The 20973-nt window shown below is 40.7% G+C and overlaps 2 protein-coding genes across 8 annotated transcripts in view; one reads left to right on the top strand and one right to left on the bottom strand.

Annotated features, from left to right (window-relative positions):
- The window catches only part of MED12L (mediator complex subunit 12L), a 180406-nt gene that overhangs the window by 39357 nt on the left and 120076 nt on the right, over window positions 1-20973 (top strand). For 4 of the 6 annotated variants that reach the window (XR_014547948.1, XM_083613024.1, XM_083613022.1 and 1 more), the window contains exons 11-14: window positions 3862-3993; window positions 4438-4564; window positions 6603-6817; window positions 9961-10143. Coding sequence is in view for 5 of the 6 variants with exons in the window: in XM_083613024.1 (XP_083469150.1) it covers window positions 3862-3993; window positions 4438-4564; window positions 6603-6817; window positions 9961-10143 (657 nt within the window). In the remaining variant the exon portion in view is untranslated. Of the gene's footprint in view, window positions 1-3861; window positions 3994-4437; window positions 4565-6602; window positions 6818-9120; window positions 9226-9960; window positions 10144-20973 lie in introns of all 6 variants that reach the window. The other 2 variants (XM_083613020.1, XM_083613021.1) reach the window with 1 other exon arrangement.
- GPR171 (G protein-coupled receptor 171) lies at window positions 10196-15940 on the bottom strand. 2 transcript variants are annotated; one of them, XM_083613540.1, is made up of 3 exons: window positions 15514-15940; window positions 12957-13013; window positions 10196-12222 (listed from the first exon to the last, which is right to left on the bottom strand). In XM_083613540.1, the coding sequence occupies exon 3, from the start codon at window positions 12165-12167 to the stop codon at window positions 11202-11204; it is 966 nt and encodes a 321-aa protein (XP_083469666.1). In that variant the 5' UTR covers window positions 12168-12222; window positions 12957-13013; window positions 15514-15940; the 3' UTR covers window positions 10196-11201. The 2 variants fall into 2 exon arrangements, with proteins under 2 accessions (XP_083469666.1, XP_083469667.1); XM_083613541.1 differs by lacking the exon at window positions 12957-13013.

The following is a 20973-nucleotide window of genomic DNA, read 5'->3' as shown; positions in this document are numbered from 1 at the left end:
ATGGTTATATAAATATGATTCCCCCCCCCTTATATTTTAGAAGCATTTGGAGGTTGACTTGTATTTTAAAATTTCTGTTTGCTTTTGAATTGTTTTATTGCTGCTCCTATTAATTTGCTTTTTTGTGGTTCTAGTTTTGATTAAATTGCTATGTTTGTATTGCTGTGTTTCTAAGTCGCCTTGGAGTATTTGGTCGAAAGTTGACAGGGACTTGTATAAATCATGAACGCAGCCTCCAACCCTAGACAACCATGTTTATGGCTGAGGGAGAAACGTGCTTTGGGACATCTTTATACTAGCAAGTCAATCCACTCTTCCATTTAAAATTGGCTTGTGTGTTCAGCTGTGGCTGCAAACATTCAAAGTGCAAACTTTGAAAAAAACTACTGACTCAGTGTTCTCCCCCTGCCCCCAGTGCTTATAGAATTCTAGGCTTGTGGACTTAGTGGTGCATTTTCTGCTGGCAGTTCAGAGGTCTGAAGTTTGCTTCACTCTCTCCTGTTTATATGTACGATTGGGATTGAGTGTTGTAGTCAAACTGGCAGCTGCACAGCCTTAAAACAAGTCTGACTCATTTAGAAACAGAACCAGCTGTTTGTCCTTTTTCAGTTTCACACAGCATATATTCTGTTCTTGATTAATGTTGCACAATGAAAGGTCAGAAGGGAGGTATTGAAAAAACTTCTGTATATGGAGGAATTGGATGCTTCTAAAGACAACTAAGCAATTATTCCGTTTGAAAAATTAAGTTAAAAGTGTCAAATGGCTTCACTTCAGTCGTCAGTGCTCTGGAAAATAAAGTGATATGTTGTTCTGAGAAATGTATCACTATTAATTTATTGCCAAGAATTCCAGTGCTAACTTGTGTTCCTTTTTAAATAAAATAATCCAATTTCTATAAACATTCACATATCCAATGCAAAAAGTCACAGCTGCTGTTAAGAGTAGCTTCAGATTTTTTAGCTTTTATAAAGGAGGGCCATCTGGCTTTGTTTTGTTTGTGCTATTGCCCAAAGTTAATTTCCCAGCCCTTTCACAAACAAGGCAGGGATCTTTACTGTGTGCTGCGTGTGGATGAGGGGAAGAAGCAGAAAGGCTGGGCCTTGTGCTATGAGAATTGAGCCCAACGCAACCTTTTCGGGATGGGACTTCTCAAGACCCTGTTCTGCAAGGGGCAAGCATTGCTTGGTCACCCAATGCTTTTGGCCTGAGATCTTGTTTGTAGAAAGGGGGAATGGGATTATGCACGTTGCTTTTGTATTCCTACAACATATTCAGGGTTAGGTAAAGGTAAAGGAACCCCTGACCATTAGGTCCAGTCATGGCCAACTCTGGGGTTGCGACGCTCATCTCGCTTTATTGGTTGAGGGAGCCGGTGTACAGCTTCCGGGTCATGGGGCCAGCATGACTAAGCCGCTTCTGGCGAACCAGAGCAGCACACGGGAACACCGCTTTTGAACTGCTAGGTTGGCAGGAGTATTCAGGGTTAGGCCTGTGGCAATTTGCTGTTTGAGGCAAAGGAAAATTTGGTACCTCCCCATTCCACATATAAATGTTGGCTTCATTAACTACTGAATCTTCATTAACTACTGAATCTGCACCTTCAACATTGGCAATGGGATGGTTTCTTCCACTGCAATTACATGCATGAGTGTAGTTTAGGAGGTGCAGACAGTTCTGTCTGAGTGGCACACTTCGCTCTGTTCTGCAATGGAAATAGAAGAATGTCTTCTGCAAAGTAGGACACATGACTGCCCTATTATTCACAATTACCGTTTATGGAGGGTCGGGTCCGTCCCCCCCAATCCTATGTGTGCTACATACGTTAATAATTTTCCTTCTTCGTTTTCTCAACACCCACAACTTTGTAAACTTTTGTTGATCTCCCTTCCCTCTAGGTTTCTTTTTTGATTGGAAAAGTGTGTGGCTTCCTTAACATTTTGTGGTTGCAGATGAATTAAAAGGGATGTGAATCACCTTTTTTTTTTAGCTTTCCAGGATGATCCAGGCCCGGCCCGTGCAGAGCTTGTCTGAAGAGTGTGCCTTGTTAGAATAAAGCTTCTAAACTCAGAGAAAGCAGCTGGTCTCTGACAGGCCTCCTGCCCTGGCTAGCTTAGCCCTCTGAGGCCCCGGGGCAAGTGTACCCGGTTGCCCTTGCCTCTGCATGGGCCTGATCCAGGCTCCCATTACTGGAGATGGTGTGCTAGACTAGGCAAGCTTCTGGTGATATCTAGCAAAGCCGTTATTAATAGTGTGATGGAAAGAAGCAGCAGATAATCACCTCCTATATATCTTGTTGTGTATCTAAGCAAATGCTTTGAACAAGATAAAGTTGCAACAGGAGGAGGATGTGGGAGGCCGTTGCTCTGCTTATGTTTGCTGTTGCTAATAGAAAAGGATGTGCTTAGGACCTTTCTAGACACTGTATATTAAGAATATGCACCTAATTGCTAAGAGGAAAGCCTTAAATGGCGTTGCCTCCCCCTTCTTTCTGTCATTACATTCCGATCACAAATATGTCTGCAATCTTAGTTTCTCAGGCTGTACCAGCTACCAGCTACCACCAGCCACAAGTCTCCTGCTCTTTCAATCGTCTCCACCCTTTCTCCTTTGTTGGTTTGCTTGGAAGTGTGTCCCAGAACACCTCTCCTCAAATCCGTTTTCTACACCAACTTTTAAAAAATGAAATGGTTGGCTTTACCACCTAGTTTCCTTGCCCTGTTGTAACTAAGCCTAAGAATGTGAAATTGGAAAAATCACACATTCCTCCCCATGTTTAACTTGGTGTCTCCTTCCTTCCTGTTCCTTTTCCTCTGTTTTCCCCAGGTTGAATTTTAGATTGTAAGCTCCTTGGGGCAGGGAACTGTAGTTTTGCATTCTGTAAAGTGCTGAAGTGCCTATGCACATGGATTGCGTTATGTATAAATTATAATTAATAGCAGTAGTGAGTAGTAATAACGATACAGAAAGTTTGTTTTTTGATGTTCACATACAGAAACTGGTTAAACCATTGATTGGATGATTAAAGATGAATGTTGGATTTTACTGCTAGCTAAGGATTCACATTTCTGAATTATAAGAATTGCTTAGGACAGCTTTTTCTTTTTTTAAATAAAAAGCGGTGTATCACCTCTAAAATGAAGGTGGCTCTTATGCATAAAAAAAGGTTCATCTTCAATTAAAAGTTATAAGAAAACAATGTGTAATGAAATATGTACAGAAGCACTGTGTTCATAAAGGATCCTTACTTTGAAAAGAGCAGCTTTTGAACTGATAAATGTAGCCAGTAGTATAGTAAATGTAAACAAGACTAAGAGTGATAGCAAAGCCTGTTTTGGTATACAGTGGTACCTTGGGTTACATACGCTTCAGGTTACATACGCTTCAGGTTACAGACCCTGCTAACCCAGAAATAGTGCTTCAGGTGAAGAACTTTGCTTCAGGATGAGAACAGAAATCGTGCTCCAGCGGCAGCAGCGGGAGGCCCCATTAGCTAAAGTGGTGCTTCAGGTTAAGAACAGTTTCAGGTTAAGAACAGACCTCCAGAACAAATTAAGTGCTTAACCAGAGGTACCACTGTACATGCATTGCATTTTGAGAACCGTTTCAGACTAGCTCATCATGCTCTTCAACACACATCTACTATGCTTCTGTTCCATGCATTCATTCCCTGTCCCTCCTAGAAGAAGAAACTCTCTTTTGAACTTTTAGACAAACATACATCCTAGGGATAAAAGGGGTAGGAAATTGAACAGGAAACTTAGTGTTGCCATTGGTCCGCATCGTATGCCTGTCTTTGTAGCCAGCATTTTAACCTTCTTAAACAAGAGACTGACCTTTTGTTTTGTTTTTATTTAACAGGTTGCAACTAATGACGAAGCTGTCGTAACGTTGCTTTGTGAATGGGCCGTGAGCAGCAAAAGAGCTGGCAAGCATAGGGCAATGGCTGTGGCTAAATTATTGGAGAAGAGGCAAGCTGAAATTGAAGTGGAAGTAAGTTGTCCTTGCAGTATGACAGCTGTGTGCAGGGAGAGAGAAATGCAGTTCATATTTAAGTGAGAACTAGCTTTGACCATGAACTACAGCCTTATAAGCAAGTTATCCATCTTGGTTCATAGCGGAAGGTTCAGGCCCTGTAACAAGTATCAGAAGTCTTTAATCTCTCATGCAGAGGGAACATAGGATGCTGAGAATGCCAGTCTTTATTCCGTTCTTACGTGTCATCTGGCCACATCTCAGATGACTCTAGATTAATTTGTTTGTTTTTCCTCGCACACAAGCAGAGGCCAACAGGTTGAACAACAGGTTCTTTTTCCCCTCCCCTTTTTGCTTGTGTGCCCCTAAGTAATAGGGGAGGGGAGGGCAAGTGCAATTGCATTCATAGCTGTTGTGTTGCAGTTCTACACTGATTGCTTTTATCCTGTCTTATTTCTGCAGCGATGTGGTGAGGCAGAAGTCTTGGACGAAAAGGAATCCATTTCTTCAGCATCACTTGCTGGATCCAGCCTTCCCGTTTTCCAGAATGTCCTCCTTAGGTTTTTAGACACGCAGGCCCCCTCATTATGTAAGCATCAAATCCTCTCTGTTCCAGAGCAGGATGAAACTCTGTGACCTTTTGTCCAGCTACTGGATATTCACTATTATTATTGGTGACTGTATCATTTTTTTCCCCTCCCTCATTTCTGCCTGACCTACAGATTTTTATTTTTTTCCCCTAGAAGGCTTTAACTTTCCAAAACATTGTGTTTTGGGAACTAAAGTATTTCTGAGCTTTGTTTTTGCCTTGAGGCAATTAATGTGGCTTTTTGTTTCAGAGCTTGGGGGGTGGGGGTGGGGAATGTCCTGCCTGCCCCACTCCAAGTTTGTCTTACCTTGGACCAGTTGCTTTACAGACTAAACTTAGACTGTACAATCTAACATTCGGCACTAGGGAAAACATAAACTAAAACTCTGACATTGTCATTCTGTACATGCTTATTCAGAAGTAAGACTCACAGTTTATAGTGGGATTTGCTCCTATTAAATATGCACAGGATTGTAGCGCAAATGTGTCAGATCTGAGCATCAAGGCACCAGCTCATCAGTTTATTACCAGATGAAACACAGTTGTCCTCCAGTGCTTATCAGAGTAGTTTAGACTTTTTTATACCTCCCTTTGCAATTTGTTCCTGGTTTCTCCTCATAGGTAAGCCAATAGTGGTCCCACATGCCCTTGTTGCGTGTCCACAAAGGTGGAGCTAATAGTCTGCACCTGCCATATTGTGACTGGAATGCTGTTCTCAGAACTGGGGCAGCCACACTGAAAGCCCTGCTCTGAGTTACTGTGGAGCGGGCTTCTGATATCTTTGGAACCTGAAGGATAAACTTCAGATATGCTTAACCATATGCTGAACCTGTATATGTTGCTTTCTGACACTTGTGTGTGTTTGTAGTAGTTAGAAAAAAAGAGCAGAACTCCGTAAGGGTTTATGGAGTGGGAATGTCGGTGCATTCAGGTACCATATACCATGGGTTCTAATAACCGGGTTTCCTCCACCGTCATTTAACCTATATTGGTTCAATAGTGCAAATATATTGTCTTGATTGTCCAATTCATGGTACATTATTCTTGCAACTTCCAGAAAGCCTCAATGTGATCAAATTAATGTGTTAAGCTGCAAAGAGATATGCCAATCTGAGTATTTTTCAGAAGTGTTGTAGGACCTCCTTATATGGGCTGACTTTTTGAAGCCTGGAGTAATCACATGAGAAGGATGGTTTGGGCTGCAATTAATAGTCATAGAGTCAGAAGGGACCATGAGGGTCATCTGGTCCAACCCCTTGCAATGCAGGAATATTTTGCCCAATGTGGGACATGAACCGATGATCCTGAGATTAAGCTTCTCATTCTCTACTGATTGAGCTATAAGGAGTGGGGTTAACTAACCTGTCTTGCTAGCAGAAGCCTGTGTGAGGACTCCTACTGGCACAATGGGCCTTCTCCTAAATCTCTGGAGGGATGGGAGAACAATTTGTGGGAGCAGAGGGGATACCAATCTGTTGGACAAGCAAGCTGATGTAACTTATCTCCTTAGGGCCGTTTTGAATTCTACCCTTTGTGTCTGAAATATTTAAGTAGCTATTTGTGTAACCTTAATTTTAAGGTTGTGGGACGCAGGTGGCGCTGTGGGTTAAACCACAGAGCCTAGGACTTGCCGATCAAAAGGCCGGCGGTTCGAATCCCCGCGATGGGGTGAGCTCCCGTTGCTCAGTCCCAGCTCCTGCCAACCTAGCAGTTCGAAAGCACATCAAAGTGCAAGTAGATAAATAGGTACCGCTCTGGCGGAAAGGTAAACGGCATTTCCGTGCACTGCTCTGGTTCACCAGAAGTGGCTTAGTCATGCTGGCCACATGACCCGGAAGCTGTACGCTGGCTCCCTCAGCCAATAAAGCGAGATGAGTGTCGCAACCCCAGAGTCAGTCATGACTAGACCTAATGGTCAGGGCTCCCTTTACCTTTACCTTAATTTTAAGGTAGGCTTACTTTTTTCTTTTTCTTTTTAAACAAAAGCTGCTTGAGCCTAATGCTAATTAATAAAATCTAACCTTTTCTCTATTGGTAGCTGACCCAAACAGTGAACATGAGAAGATGGAATTTGTGAACCTGGTGCTGCTTTTCTGTGAATTCATACGGCATGATGTTTTCTCCCACGATGCTTACATGTGCACTTTAATATCACGTGGAGACTTATCCATCACTGCAACCTCTATGTCTCGCTCGCCAACTGGGGAAAATATGGATGAACAGTATTCTAGGGAACAAGATGTGAAACTGGAGGTATGAAGTGCATTGTAGTTTGCTTCTCAGCTTCACTCGGTCAAAAATGACAACCTGGTGCTGTTTTCTCCCTACCCCACTTTATCCTAAGAGCATTTTGAAAAATAATAATTGTGCTGCCTAGAAAGCTTTATCGGTGTTGTTCATCAGATTCTCAGTGCCAACCTTTAATGTAGCCTCTTTTCGCCAGTATAATGGGAGCAGTCCATGCCGCTGCTGCTACTCCCCAGTTTCTGGAGGGATTCTGTCGGCATGGAAAGGAATAGCAGTTTATGGTTTTCTCATGTGACCTGGGATTTTGCATGAGTGTGCACGTGTTTTATCCTGATGATGCAGGACGAGAGTTGCACTGTGCAGAAGCTTCCATGCCAACAGTGCAATATTGAGATCTTGAGATCTCAACATTACCCTGCTCTCAGGATGAGGCCCTATTGGCTGTGCCACAGCCTGCAGAAATATATCTGGCACCATCCAGGTAGAGGCCCTGCCTGGTTAACAAGTTTATGGAACAGTTTCTCACAGGTGCCAACCTTGCTGAGTTTTCCTCTGGGGGTCATTGATACCTGACCTGGAGAACTTTTCAGGTTGCTGGATTTATTGTTATATTGTAATTTATACTGGTTGTATTGTTTTTGCCTTTTGCTTTTTTACCGGTTTTGTTTAGAGGAGTGTCTTCCAAAGTTTTAAACTGCTTTGGGATTGGAATGGAAGACAGTATATGAGATTATATAAGTTTCATTTCCTCTGAAGGGACAGACATGTAGTTTGGGGGTTCTCCTAGATTCATCTGTCAGTGGAGGCCCTGGTTACTTCTCTGGTGATGGGTGCTTACTGCCAACTTGTGTTGGTGTGTCGACGATACCCATTCCTGGATAGGGATACCTTTGCCACCATGATTCCATATACTGGTAACCTCAGGACTGGGCTACTGTAACAACTCAGGACTGGGTTACCTGAAGGACTGCTTGCCCCTGTGTAGACCTGCAAGATCACTTCGAACACCTGGGATATTTTTGCTCAGGCCAGCACACTCTACAGAATATCATATAGTGGTAATGTTAAAACAGGCAATTTCCTCCTTTCCCCCTTCACTCTGGAATGCCCTTACCTCTGCCTTATGATGTGAAGCACCATCAATTATTTGCTTCAGATGTCTTTATGAAAATGTGCAGGCTTTCCCTAACCCGTAAGATTGGAACCTGTATCACTGATTTTCTGTGTTTGCTTCTGTGATATTATTTTACTGTTTTTAATGTTGATTGGTGTTGTTTCCATGGTACGTAGACATTTTTTAAACACGAAGGGTTCTGTTCGTTGATGCCATTCTGCTTGCACATCAAAGTTTTGCTTGCACAATGAAACCTCCCTCTCCTCTCCTTGCACAACCTCAAAATCCGCTCTGGAGAGTTGGGGGACTCTCTGGAGCAGAATATGGGGGCACGAGGGGAGAGGAGAGGAAGGAGATATAACCCTCAGTGGTTTAGAAATATTTATTAAATAAAAAAATATATTATGCAGATGAATGAGATAATAGCTTTGACACATTATAATTAAAGGTAGTTCGTGGCTAAATACAGTCTAGAGCTGCCATGATGACGAAATGCCTGTTGCATAAATGAAATGTGATATTTTGCACCTATTGGGCTCTGATGGATCAAGATCTCTTTATATATTAAAGGTGCCGATAGAATTAGTTACATCTGCATTGTTTTATATGTCCATGATTGGAATTGGAAGGAAAGGGTGTCCTTCTAAGGTTTGAGCCCAAATTTTATTTTTAACTTTAATGGTTGTTAGGTTCTTTCCTCAAAACCAATCCATTATTATTTGGACCTGCAAGAATCATGACTTTAGACTTTTATTTCTGCAAGGTTTCATCTCAGCAGCAGCACAATCTCTTGTGAACAGTGGTCCTTTATACAAATTGCACTGTACTTGGGGAATACGCATCCCTCTAGAGAAGTATTGATGGTTTAGCTGTAGCCTTTCTCTAATCTGATCCCATAGCAAAGCAGACATTTCCCAGGAGATTACGCATTCATTGTAAACAAAACATTCAGGCTATCGCCCTTGAGTGCAGTTTTCCCGAGCTTGTTATTATTATTTTTTAAGTATAACTTCAAAAAGAGACCATTTTGAGTGTTATATATGTTGGGGGCAGAAATGTCTTCCGTCTTGTTTAGTCTAAGAATTTTAGTATCGTGCTTTTTAAAACAGTGATTTTTTAAATCTTACGCAGCCAGTCACCCATGCTTTACATCATGCTCTGACTGGTGTTTCTTTTTCTCTTCGGTGATCATTAGGACCATAGTATTATGGAACATATGTACATTGACTCGGGAACTGCTAATATTTTTGATGACATAGACAAGAATGACTTTAAGACAGACTTTGGTTCGGAATTTCCAGTAGGTCTAACTTCGGATTTTTTCAGTTAAAAAACCCATTCTTCACTTTGCTACGTGTGTCAGCATGATCTGAGACATGGAACACACTCTTTTACCAGCATTTTCTGCATTTCTTCTGGTATTCTCAAAGTATCTCGCCCCTTTCCCCCATACTCATCCTTTCCTTCTTTTAAATAGCATCATGGTCTTAGGTTTACAAAAGATGCCTCACCTATTTCCACTGTGGTAACCTTGATACCACTTCCACTGTGTTTAAACTGCCACCATCATGAGCATGTCACGAGCAGTGAAACATTAACTCATATCATTTATACTTACTGAAACCATTTTTAAAAAATAAAACAAAAACATTTTGCCATTCTTCACTCACAATATTGAGTGCTAACATTGGCCCCCTTATTAGCTGCTGTTTGAAAATTGAATCAAAATGGTTTTAGTTCCTGCATATTTCAATGCAATTGAATGTTGTTTTCATTGGCATGCATCAGGAGTAGCCAACGTGGTGCCCTCCAGATGTTGTTAGACTACAGTTCCCATCATCCTTGACCATTGGCCATTCTGGCTGTGACTGATGATAGTTGTGGACTAACATCTGGGAGTTGCCACATTGGCTGTCTCAGACATACATCATAAGTTACCTATTCTGAGGTAAAATGAAGCTGCATTTTTTGGCCATACCATAAATTCAATGTGTATTTCTGTTTACAGTATTAAATGTTTGTTTACATGCCTTAGATATTTTCTCCAATGCCTGGGGAGTCTTGTGAGAATCTGAATTCCGTATCAATGATAGACAGAAGAATTTCAACAATGAGTGAAAAGTCTATGAAGAGGGAAAAACTGAGGGAGCTGATTTTCCCATCAAACTACAACCTCCTTCGCCATTTGCAATATGCAACACATTTTCCTATACCTCTGGTAAGTAACTTCTTTCTGTCTTTGAAGAGGAAGTCTATACACATGCAAGCAAAACTGCTTAGAGGTTTTATTTACAATTAAGTGGGATGCAAATTCTGTTAAATAAATAAATTGCTTACCGGCTTACTTCAAACTAATGACAATTCATTTAGCCAGGTCGTGGCTCGTTGTTTTGTTGTACTCATCATACAAAGTGTCACTGAAACAGGTGAGTGGTAAATTAGTTGACTCAACTCATTTCCTTATATCCAGTTGGACTTAGCCATGACTAGTTTAACCTGGATTTGGGTTCCTATATGAATATTTTATCCAAGTACATTTTGAAAACTGTACATTGTCTGTCAAGCATATCATAGTCTTCAAGCAGATTAACATGAAAATAGAATCATAAGCATGGGGCTTGTTCCTGTGACACCATTTTTTATTGTTACATCTAAACCAAACCCACTGTGTGTACTCCCTTAGATGAATTACATGCTTCTTATATACATAACTCTAAATGTAAGTGTTATGAAAGCAACCATCTTAAAAAAGGCTCACAAAGTATTCAGTCATGCCAGTTCAAGATAACTGAATGTCAAATTACAGGTATGCAGGGGGAGAATTCATAGAATTGTTGAGTTGGAAGAGATCCTGAGGGTCATCTCGTTCATCCCTCTGCAATGCAGGAATCTCAGCTAAATCATTTGCCATGGGGCACTTTGAGTAATCCCCATCCAAGTCATACGCAGAGTAGACTATTGAAATCAATGACTAATCTGAGTATGACTATCATTGTATTTCACCCTTCAGAAACAAAATGTGACAACTGCTTGTGACACATTGTGCAACCAAATTCTACAGAGCAATAGCTACTAGCAATGAATATTGTATCTTGGGGTGGGGCTATTGCTTCTTTTCCTTAGCAATTTCTCATAAAATGCAGTGCCCTTGCAACTGAAGCTCTACCTGAAGGAAAGATGGAGAGATTGTGTGCTCTACCTGGGGTGGGGGCGGGGTCAATGCATTTTTAATGAGCAATAAATTGTCTAGAATGGTCTGCAGTCTCAACTGAAACATCAAAGTGCTGTCTCTGTTAATGCATTTTCTGGGGGAGTATTCTTTTCTTTACGCGACCCGAAAGCCTTTGTCACGTTCAGTCGAAATGTCTTTGAAAGGTAAAAATACAAAATTGGGTCAAAACAGAGATTTGACACACCAAGTAGCAGGGTGGATTCTTTTGCTTTGAAGAGCGTTCGCCTGAGAGAGCAGTCTGTGGTTATAGCTTTGCTTTGACTCAGAGTATACGGGATCCGGACAATATGGTAAGGAACAAAGCATATTATGTAGCTTGCAGTGACTAAGAGTATGTTCACCAGAGCTTTCTTCACATTGTCGTAGCTCATGTTGTATCTGTTTCGATAGAGTAATCTGATCACAAGGAAGTTAGAAATAAGCACTATGGCGGAAAAATTGAGAAATATTGCAGAACAAATGAAATTAGTGAAAACATGCCAATCTCTTCCCACCGTCGTTTTGAAATCAATACAGCCCACATTGGCTGTTTCTTCGATTTCTTTGATTGGAATTGCCATGTTTGGCACCATGATAAATAGAACCATTGCCCAGACTACTGCTGATATCATCTTAGCAAAGCCAGGCTCCTGGATGCGATAGATCTTGCAGCTGTGTATTAACTGAAGGCAACGGTCCATGCTTACAAATCCCAAGAATATGATGGATAAGTACATGTTGATATAGATGAGGCAAGCTGTGACTTGGCAGTGGAATATTTTCAGTTTCCAGGGAGCAACTCCTAAATCAACTGCGATTTTCACCGGCAAGGCAAGGGTTAGCAAAAAGTCTGCTGTTAGCAGGTTAATTAAGTAGACGCTCATGCATTTGCGATGTTGCTCTGCCTTCAGGAAGGACCACAGGGCAAAGCAGCTCCCGATGAACCCAATAAGAAATATCAAGTAATAAAAATAAGGAAATGGCTCCATTGCAGAATAAACATTGCAACCTGAGGAATTGGTTATGCGCATCTTAAATGCTTCACAGGAGAGGCAAAGTATGTGCACCTTTTCTGAGAGACAAAACCTGGAGTTGGAAGAGAGAGAGAGAGAAATAAACAAACAAACAACTTTCTGTAAGCAATAGTGTCGTACAGTATCTAACGAAATCTGTGACTGTTCTTAAGAACAGGTACCCCCAAACTCGGCCCTCCAGATGTTTTGGGATTACAATTCCCATCATCCCTGACCACTGGTCCTGCTAGCTAGGGGTGGTGGGAGTTGTAGTCCCTAAACATCTGGAGGGGATGCCTGCTTAAGAAGCTCAGGAGCAACTTTCCCCATTCTGGTGCCCGCCAGATGTTTTGGGCTATAGCTTCCATTGGGCCCAGCCAATGGTACACATACATTTTTTTTAAATGTTTAAAGCAACTTTTTGACAAATCTGTTCAGTGTGATGCTGCATTCATATGAGAAATGCATTTACTCCAAAGCATTTCCTTTTCAGTTAGCAGGGCTGATTGCAGACTTAATCGTCCCAGAAATGGAACAAATAAGTGTGAACACTGCTTCTCTTTTAGTTTTATTTGGTATTCTCAGACATCCCTAGGCATAGGAGGTTTTAATTGAGATGCAAGAAAACCATATTTGCCAATAACATTTCCATAGTTTGATGGTCTGATTTTTTGCAGCAGGATCTGTTTTGTAGATGTACTGGTAGAAATAATTGCTAGAGCCATGCACACTGAAGAGGAAGTGGCTATTTTTAACATTTCTAAGAAATGAAATGCAGTAATGATTTCCAGATGAAGAACAGTGAACCTTCAGCTTCCATTTGATGCACCTCATAGATGTTTGCCCCCTCCAGTTGTTGTGGAGCTGTTGGTGTACAAACAGAACTATAGGTTAAACGCTGGAATCGTTAATGTTGGCAGTTTTACAACAATAAAATGTGTGTGTGTCAATTTACATTTTTTTCAAGAGCTTTGGCTGTAAGCAGAAGTGATTTTTAGTGCATTCTTTTGAAGTGCACAAATATTATGCCACAGGTATGCCATCATTTTCAGAGATACAGTGGTACCTCAGGTTACATACGCTTCAGGTTACATACGCTTCAGGTTACAGACTCCGCTAACCCAGAAATAGTGCTTCAGGTTAAGAACTTTGCTTCAGGATGAGAACAGAAATTGGGCTCTGACGGCGCGGCGGCAGCAGGAGGCCCCATTAGCTAAAGTGGTGCTTCAGGTTAAGAACAGTTTCAGGTTAAGAACAGACCTCCAGAACGAATTAAGTACTTAACCTGAGGTACCACTGTAGTTAGTAAAGGAACCTAGTTTATATAACTAGCCAACAAAAGTACAGTACAGCAAGGCAGTGGCGTAGCGTGGGGGGTGCAGGGGGGGCGGGCCGCACCGGGCGCAACATCTGGGGTTAGGGCAAATCCATGGGTTAGGGGGCGCAAATCCACGGGTTAGGGGGCGCAAATCCACAGGTTAGGGGGTGCAAATTACTTGCCTTGCCCCGGGTGCTGACAACCCACGCTACGCCACTGCAGCAAGGGATAGTCTGAAAAACGTCAAAGCCAGGCAAAAGGAGACTCCATCAGAGAGGAGGCAAGTGATAGTGCCAAGCGTCGGACATCTCTGTGGCAGTAAGTCAGCTTTTAAATGACTTTTGAAAACTGTTCATTCTGTCAGGAAGTTATCTTTCCCCAATAGTTTTCTGATTTCTATTATCTTTTGTTTTGTTTAGTTTTGTTTTAATTTTATGGTTTTATCTATTGTTCTAAACTGATTTTATTTTTTTTAATGAGGTAGTGATATATAAATATTTTTATAAATAAAAATAAATGAGGATGAGGGCCCAGTTTGTATGTACCTCTCTACAGACAACGAAATTGTCCATGTATCCAAACCTTTGTAATGACTTGATTACTCTAAAGTAGCATCTACTCTAATCAACTTGGCAAGGCAACTTTTAGATGTATCTGCACCTTTCAATGGGTTTCACTTCTACAACTATGTAAACTAAAGATTTGCAGATGGTTTGCTTATTCAAGTGTGTAATAGCTATGGGGATGTATTTTTTCAAGGGCTTTCTGACCACAGCCCATTGCTACCTCATTTCTCACAACTCAGAGACATCTATAGCCAGCTAACTATTTCACATCTTGTTTTTATATCCTGCCTTTCCTCCAACCACAGGAGCACAAGGTAGCTAACAACATAAACTAGGCAAAAATCAAACAGACATCAGTGGCAGAATTAAAACCTCAGAATCAAGCTAATCAACAGCAGTAGCAGCAAGTAACTGTAGCACTACTAAAACAAAATCTGTTATCAGCCAAATCAGAGTAACCAAGGGCTTGTTGGAATAAGGCGGCTTTTGTTTGCTTACAGAATGCCTGAAATGTTGAAATCTGGTGGGCTTCTCTTCAGATCATTAGGTGCATGCCAGCAGCTATTTACTAATAGTCAGCAAGAGAGCCTGGTCAGGTTGAGTACAATTCAGCATTGCAGTCTTAGGCTGGTGTGTGTTATGAGAGTGGTGTGGCAAGTGTTAAAATACGCCTGTAATGTGTGCAGTTAACTGACCATGTGGATCAGACTGCTAATCTGCCAAGTTCCCGGTCGGCAAAGGATATGTGGTGCCTGAGGGTTGATAAGTGTGGAAAGTCAGTTATTTTCCCAAGGTCTGAAGGCACATTGCTGAAGCTAAGCAGGTCTGGGTCTCTGCATACTATCAACACCATGTGGAATTATGCCATCAGTCAACTTTGGTATATCCCAAGTCCATTTTATTAGTAGCTTACACAGATGATTCCTTTTAAATCTTGGGAGTCTAAAGAATTTAACCAGAACACAGTGTTAGAAAGATCTGAGAGAGTTTGGGAGCAACCACTATGAAGGGATAAAACACATAGGAATGCAGGAAGCTGCCTTATATAGAGTCAAATCACTGGTCCTTCTAGCTCAGCATAGTCTATCTGACTAGCAGCAGATCTCAAGGGTTTAAGACCGGGTTCTCTCCCAGCCTTTCCTGGAGACGCCGAGGATTGAACCAGGGACCTTCTGCATGTAAAACAGAGATGCTCTTCCACTGAGTTTAAATATCATAATCTTCCTTCTGAGAAATGACAGTCACTTTGAATCAATTACAAAGGAAATTGCACTGTGGTCCTGAGATAGCGAATGCTTGATTCTATCAACTCCTTCAACAGAAAAAGTCGTTGCAGTTTTTGTGACTATGAAGTTTCAGCATGGAGAATCTATACTGAGTTAGTCCCTAATTTCAAACACTAACAGTTTACATAGCCTGCGTTTTGTATTTGCGTCAATGATAATAATGACTGGGTAAAGAAATTTTAAAAGGAACATACCTGTTTTAGAGTCCAAAAAGCATTGAAGAAGTTTGTTAAATGCCCTGTTTAGTATTGGCAGGTGACCTGCTTTTTGCCTTGTGGCCAGCTACTTTTCCTTTTGCTCTTTATATGGTTCGTATCTTAAAAGAGATTTTCCTGTGGCTTTCAAACACATCGGTTGACGTCTATGAAACCAAAAGCCATCTGAAGGTGTGTGCGTGTACGCACACTCTTAAGAGTTCAGAATTATTCAGTGTTGCAAAATAATACTTCATCCTCCTCTTGTGATTGGGTGGGAAAGCAAAGTTGCTGTAATAACTTGAGACCATTATCCTTTTAATTTTTGCCAGTGGAATGCCAGAACAGTTGAGATAGTAGCAGAATAATGCACCTTGCTTTCTCAGGGAGCAAACTGGAGTGTGAGGTTCAGCAGAGCATAAATATGTATGTAATTTTAAAGGTTTTAATTAAAGCAGTCCTTCAGTGATACTATCTAGGTAGTGCACAGTCCAGCAAAATTAAATTTTTTTTTAAAAAATAATATTTATTAAAATTTCAAAAGAAATTACAAAAGTAATAAAAAGATAGAAAAAAGAAAACAAAAAATACAAAATACAGAAGAAATAAAAACAATTAAAAATAACCATCTTTCCATGTCTTGCCTTTCATTTACTTGTTTCCCTGACCTCCTCACACCTCCCTTTTTTGTATTCCAGTTCGAATGGTTAATTCAGCAAATCCTTTCCCTCTTTGTTTTTAATCTTAATTCTTTATCTTAACATATTATAACTTTATATTTTCATCTATTAACATTCGATTTTTACATACTCCTTTTTAACATTGTTGCTAAAACCGCTTCATTTCATTCCGACATCATTTTAGCATTCCTTAATTTTACAATGTTTCTGTAGATAATCTTTAAATTTCTTCCAATCTTCTTCCACCGACTCTTCTCCCTGGTCTCGGATTCTGCCAGTCATTTCTGCCAATTCCAATACTTTGCAATGAATATTCTTGCTGCTGTTGTGGCGTACATAAAAAAAGTTCTATCCTTCTTTAACACCAATTGGCCGACCATGCCCAGGAGAAAGGCCTCTGGTTTCTTCAAGAAGGTATATTTAAATACTTTTTTCATTTCATTATATATCATCTCCCAGAAAGCCTTGATCCTTGGGCACATCCACCAAAGGTGAAAGAATGTACCTTCATTATCTTTACATTTCCAACATTTATTATCGGGCAAATGGTAGATTTTTGCAAGCTTGACTGGTGTCATGTACCACCTGTATATCATTTTCATAATATTCTCTCTTAGGGCATTACATGCCGTGAATTTCATACCTGTGGTCCACAACTGTTCCCAGTCAGCAAACATAATGTTATGTCCAAGATCTTGTGCCCATTTAATCATAGCAGATTTAACCGTTTCATCCTGCGTATTCCATTTTAACAGCAAGTTATACATTCTTGAAAGTATCTTAGTTTTGGGATCTAACAGTTCTGTTTCCAATTTTGATTTTTCCACCTGGAAGCCAATTTTTTTATCCAAATTATAGGCCAGTGCTTTTTCCTTTGCTTCTTCAGCTGTCTTTCGTGTCAAAGTAGATTCCTGCAGCAAGTTTTAAATTAAATTAACTGGTATTAAAGGTAGAGGTAAAGGACCCATGGATGGTTAAATCCAGTCAAAGAGAAGTATGGGGTGTGGTGTTCATTTCACTTTCAGGCCGAGGGAGCCAGCATTTATCCACAGACAGCTTTCTGGGTCATGTGGTCAGCGTGACTAAACCGCTTCTGGAGCAATGGAATTACAATGTTATGACTAAAATAAATAAAACATTGTTATAAAAGCATAATTTAGACAAACAGGCAAAAACAAAACAAAACATTGAATTGACTTTTGCTAATCTCAAGAGATTTTAGCGTAGGTTGAATTCTTCCACAGAAAGCATTGGAACTTGAACTACCGTATTTTTCGCTCTGTTAGACGCACCAGATGATAAAGCGCACTTGGTTTTTAGAGGGGGGGAAAGTATTCTTTAAAGGGAGCACTGAGCAGAGCGCGCTCTGTCCCTTCCCCCACCTCCCGCAAAAGCCAGGGATAGCCACACGAAGCCTCTGCAGGGCAGCGGGATGAAGGCTCCCCGTGCCCTGCGGAGGCTGTGCACGGTTAAACAAGAAGCCAGGATAGCCAGCGGGATCGCAGCGATCCTGCTGGCTGTCTTGGCTCATGGGATAGCCACGCGCAGCCTCTCCCGGGCGAGGGGAGCCTTCATCCCCTGCCCGGGAGAGGCTGCACGTGGCTAAGGCTCCCCCAATAGCCGTGCTCCCTTTAAAGAGCGTGTGGAGTGTGTGTGCAGCTCTTGGGGGCTTTTCCCCAGGAGGGAGAAGGGCAGCCCTTCTCCCTCCTCGGGGAAAAGCCCCGAAAAGCCGCACACACACTCCGTGCGCTCTTTAAAGGGAGCACTGAGCAGAGCCTCCCGCCTGCATTCGCTCCATAAGACGCACACACATTTCCCCTTACTTTTTAGGAGGGGAAAAGTGCGTCTTATGGAGCAAAAAATACAGTATATCGGGATCATTTCATAACGTTCCTGTGTGTCTGTGTTAAGGAATTCCTTTAGTACCAGCTACAGTGTGGCTACCGTTTTGTTGTTGTTGTTGCTTATGTTAATTGTTGCAATGGAGAGATGCACCTATCTGTTTCTCGGAATTTAATTTGGAGTGATACAATTACATAGATTAACAATAGTGCCACCAACTCTGAAATGGCTTTATTCTGAGAAGCATTCATAGCAATTTTTTGCAATAACTGCAGACTATGGTTGTTGTTGTTGTCTTATAAAAACTACTGATAAAAACTACTGATAGAAAGACTGTGGTCTAACTGGCTTCTTAAATTCATTTCCCTCCCCATGCTCATAAATCCAGAAGCAGGTTTGTGTCCTGTGTTCAGTAGACAACCACCGAATGAATGAAAAAGACCTCACATAAATATGTTTTCTATGCAAAAAGGACCCCGGTATTCTCAGCTTTCTTCGTTGGGTCCAATGAAAAGAAAGTTTTAAAACCCCCCAAATAAACAAAATCATATCAAACGACATAAATTTTAAACTTAGACTTTTAAACTTAGACATTCCAGATAGTGATACAGTCCCTGAAATACTTCATATTCTATCTTCATACTTATTGTGAAGCCTTAGGTGTGACCCTCATATCCCTCTAGTTTGTAATTCTTTCTAACAGGATCCTGAGGGAAGCTTATGAACAGGGCACGAGGCAACAGCATTCTCATGCTTGTCGCTATCATGTAGTATTTACAGGTATACAGCCTGAGACTATGGATGTTCAATTCAGCAATCATGGGTAGTGGTGGAGCAAACTTGAGGAACTTTGGTTCATTGGAGCTGAGGAAATGAGTGCTGAGCATGGCACCCTTACATTTTGGAGGCATCTGGTGTGATTGCGAACAATGAAACATCAAACAGGAACTGAGAAGCAGAAGAAAATCCGCACTGCTTCCAACAATGCTGACCCCAAATCTCAAATCTTGCTAGAAGGAACAAGACTTCCGTCCCCCAAATAATCTCATTTCCATCAAATCTAGCTCCCTAATGCTACAGAGGTTTCTCCAGTTCAAAAGGAACAGTTTCCAACAACATATTGTGGTATCTAATAAGGGGGAACTGTTTTCATGGCCTACTCTGAGCATCAGAGTTGTGTATAACAGAAAGCCTCAAAGCATCTGACTAGCTTATTGCAAAGTATTGGAAGACACAATATTTACCCACTTTGGAAGAATGGCAGATGAAGGTGATGGACTATATGGGATTGGCAGAAATGACTGGCAGAATCCGAGACCAGGGAGAAGAGTCGGTGGAAGAGGATTGGAAGAAATTTAAAGACTATCTACAGAAATATTGTAAAATTAATGAATGTTAGAATGATGTTGGATAGAAATTAAGTGGTTTCCAGCTGTAATGCTTTAAGAGAATATGGAAAAAGGGTTATAAATAGGTAAAAACATAATTAAAATGATGTTGGATTGGAAATAAGTGGTATTAGCAACAAAGTTGATAAGAATATGCAAAAATGAATTGATAATGGATAAAAATACAGAGTTATAAAATGTTAAGTTATAGAGATAAGATAAATGAAAGAGGGTAAGGATTTGCTGATTTGATTATTTAAATGGGAATACAAGAAGGGGAGGTGTGAGGAGGTCAAAGAAACAAGCAAATGAGTTTTAAGTTATGAAAAATGGAATTGTTTTTAATTTTTCTTATTTTTTCTGTGTTTTTATTTTTATTTCTTTTTTTCCCTTTATTATGTGTTTTTGTATACTTGTTTTTGTAAAACTTTAATAAATATTTCTCAAAAAAAAAACAACAACAAAGCATCTGACTAGCTCTCAGCTGCGGAACTGACAAGAGAGTTGCAACCTTTTGCTGTGCTGAGTCAGACTTGAACTGCAGCTTTTGTTTGAGAAACCATGTCCCCCCAAACCACTGATCTGCCTATATACTCCAATTGGCATTGTTTCCTGTTGTTCCCTCCTTCTGACAAGAAGGGAGCAAATATCACCATTGCCAAGAGTGTGCACCAGTGAGGGAAAGCAGATCTCTGAACTAATATTCATACAATGCACCTGGGAACTGTTGATAGGAAATTACCCCCTCCCCCCATTGACTTAATTTACATTGCTACTGGGATGCCTGATGCTATTATTGGGTTAAAGTTATGAGAGTACTGTTTTAGTTGAAGAGGCTGTGTTTGCAAAAGAGAAGGAATGAAGATTTTCACGAGAAATTCAGGAATACAGTTGTACCTTGGTTCTCAAATGCCTTGGTACTCAAACACTTTGGTTCTCAAACTCTGAAAACCCAGAAGTAAGTGTTCCTGTTTTCAAACATTTTTCAGAAGCCAAACATCCAATGCAGATGTCGGCTATTGTTTCCAGGGCACCTGCACCAATCAGAAGCTGCGCCTTAGTTTTCGAACATTTCGGAAGTCAAATGGACTTCCGGAACTGTGTAAGTTTGGCGCTTTTGTTTTTGCTATTTATTTTGTGTTTTTGTTTTTGAGGCTTTTTCAATTAATCTGTTTTTGTGACTGTGTGGAACCCAATTCAGCTACTGATTGATTGATTGTGTGACTGTGGAAATGGATAAAAGCCCCCACCCTCAATCCAAACAATGACTAGCATCAGTACAGGTAAGATTTTTTTTTTAAAAAATTTATCATCTACAATACTGTCTTATTTATTTTATAGTACAGTACACTTATTATTGCTTTCATTTTATGGATCAGTGGTCTCGTTAGATAGTAAAATTCATGTTAAATTGTTGTTTTAGGGGTTGTTTTTAAAAGTCTGGAACGGATTAATTCGTTTTGCATTATTTTCTGTGGGAAAGCGCGCCTTGGTTTTGGAACACTTTGGTTTTGAAACGGACTTCCGGAACAGATTAAGTTTGAGAACCA

The sequence above is a fragment of the Podarcis filfolensis genome, assembly GCF_964270895.1.
Source record: "Podarcis filfolensis genome assembly, chromosome: 5".
In the NCBI taxonomy this organism is placed as follows: Eukaryota; Metazoa; Chordata; class Lepidosauria; order Squamata; family Lacertidae; genus Podarcis; species Podarcis filfolensis.
This window is presented reverse-complemented; position numbering and strand designations above follow the sequence as displayed.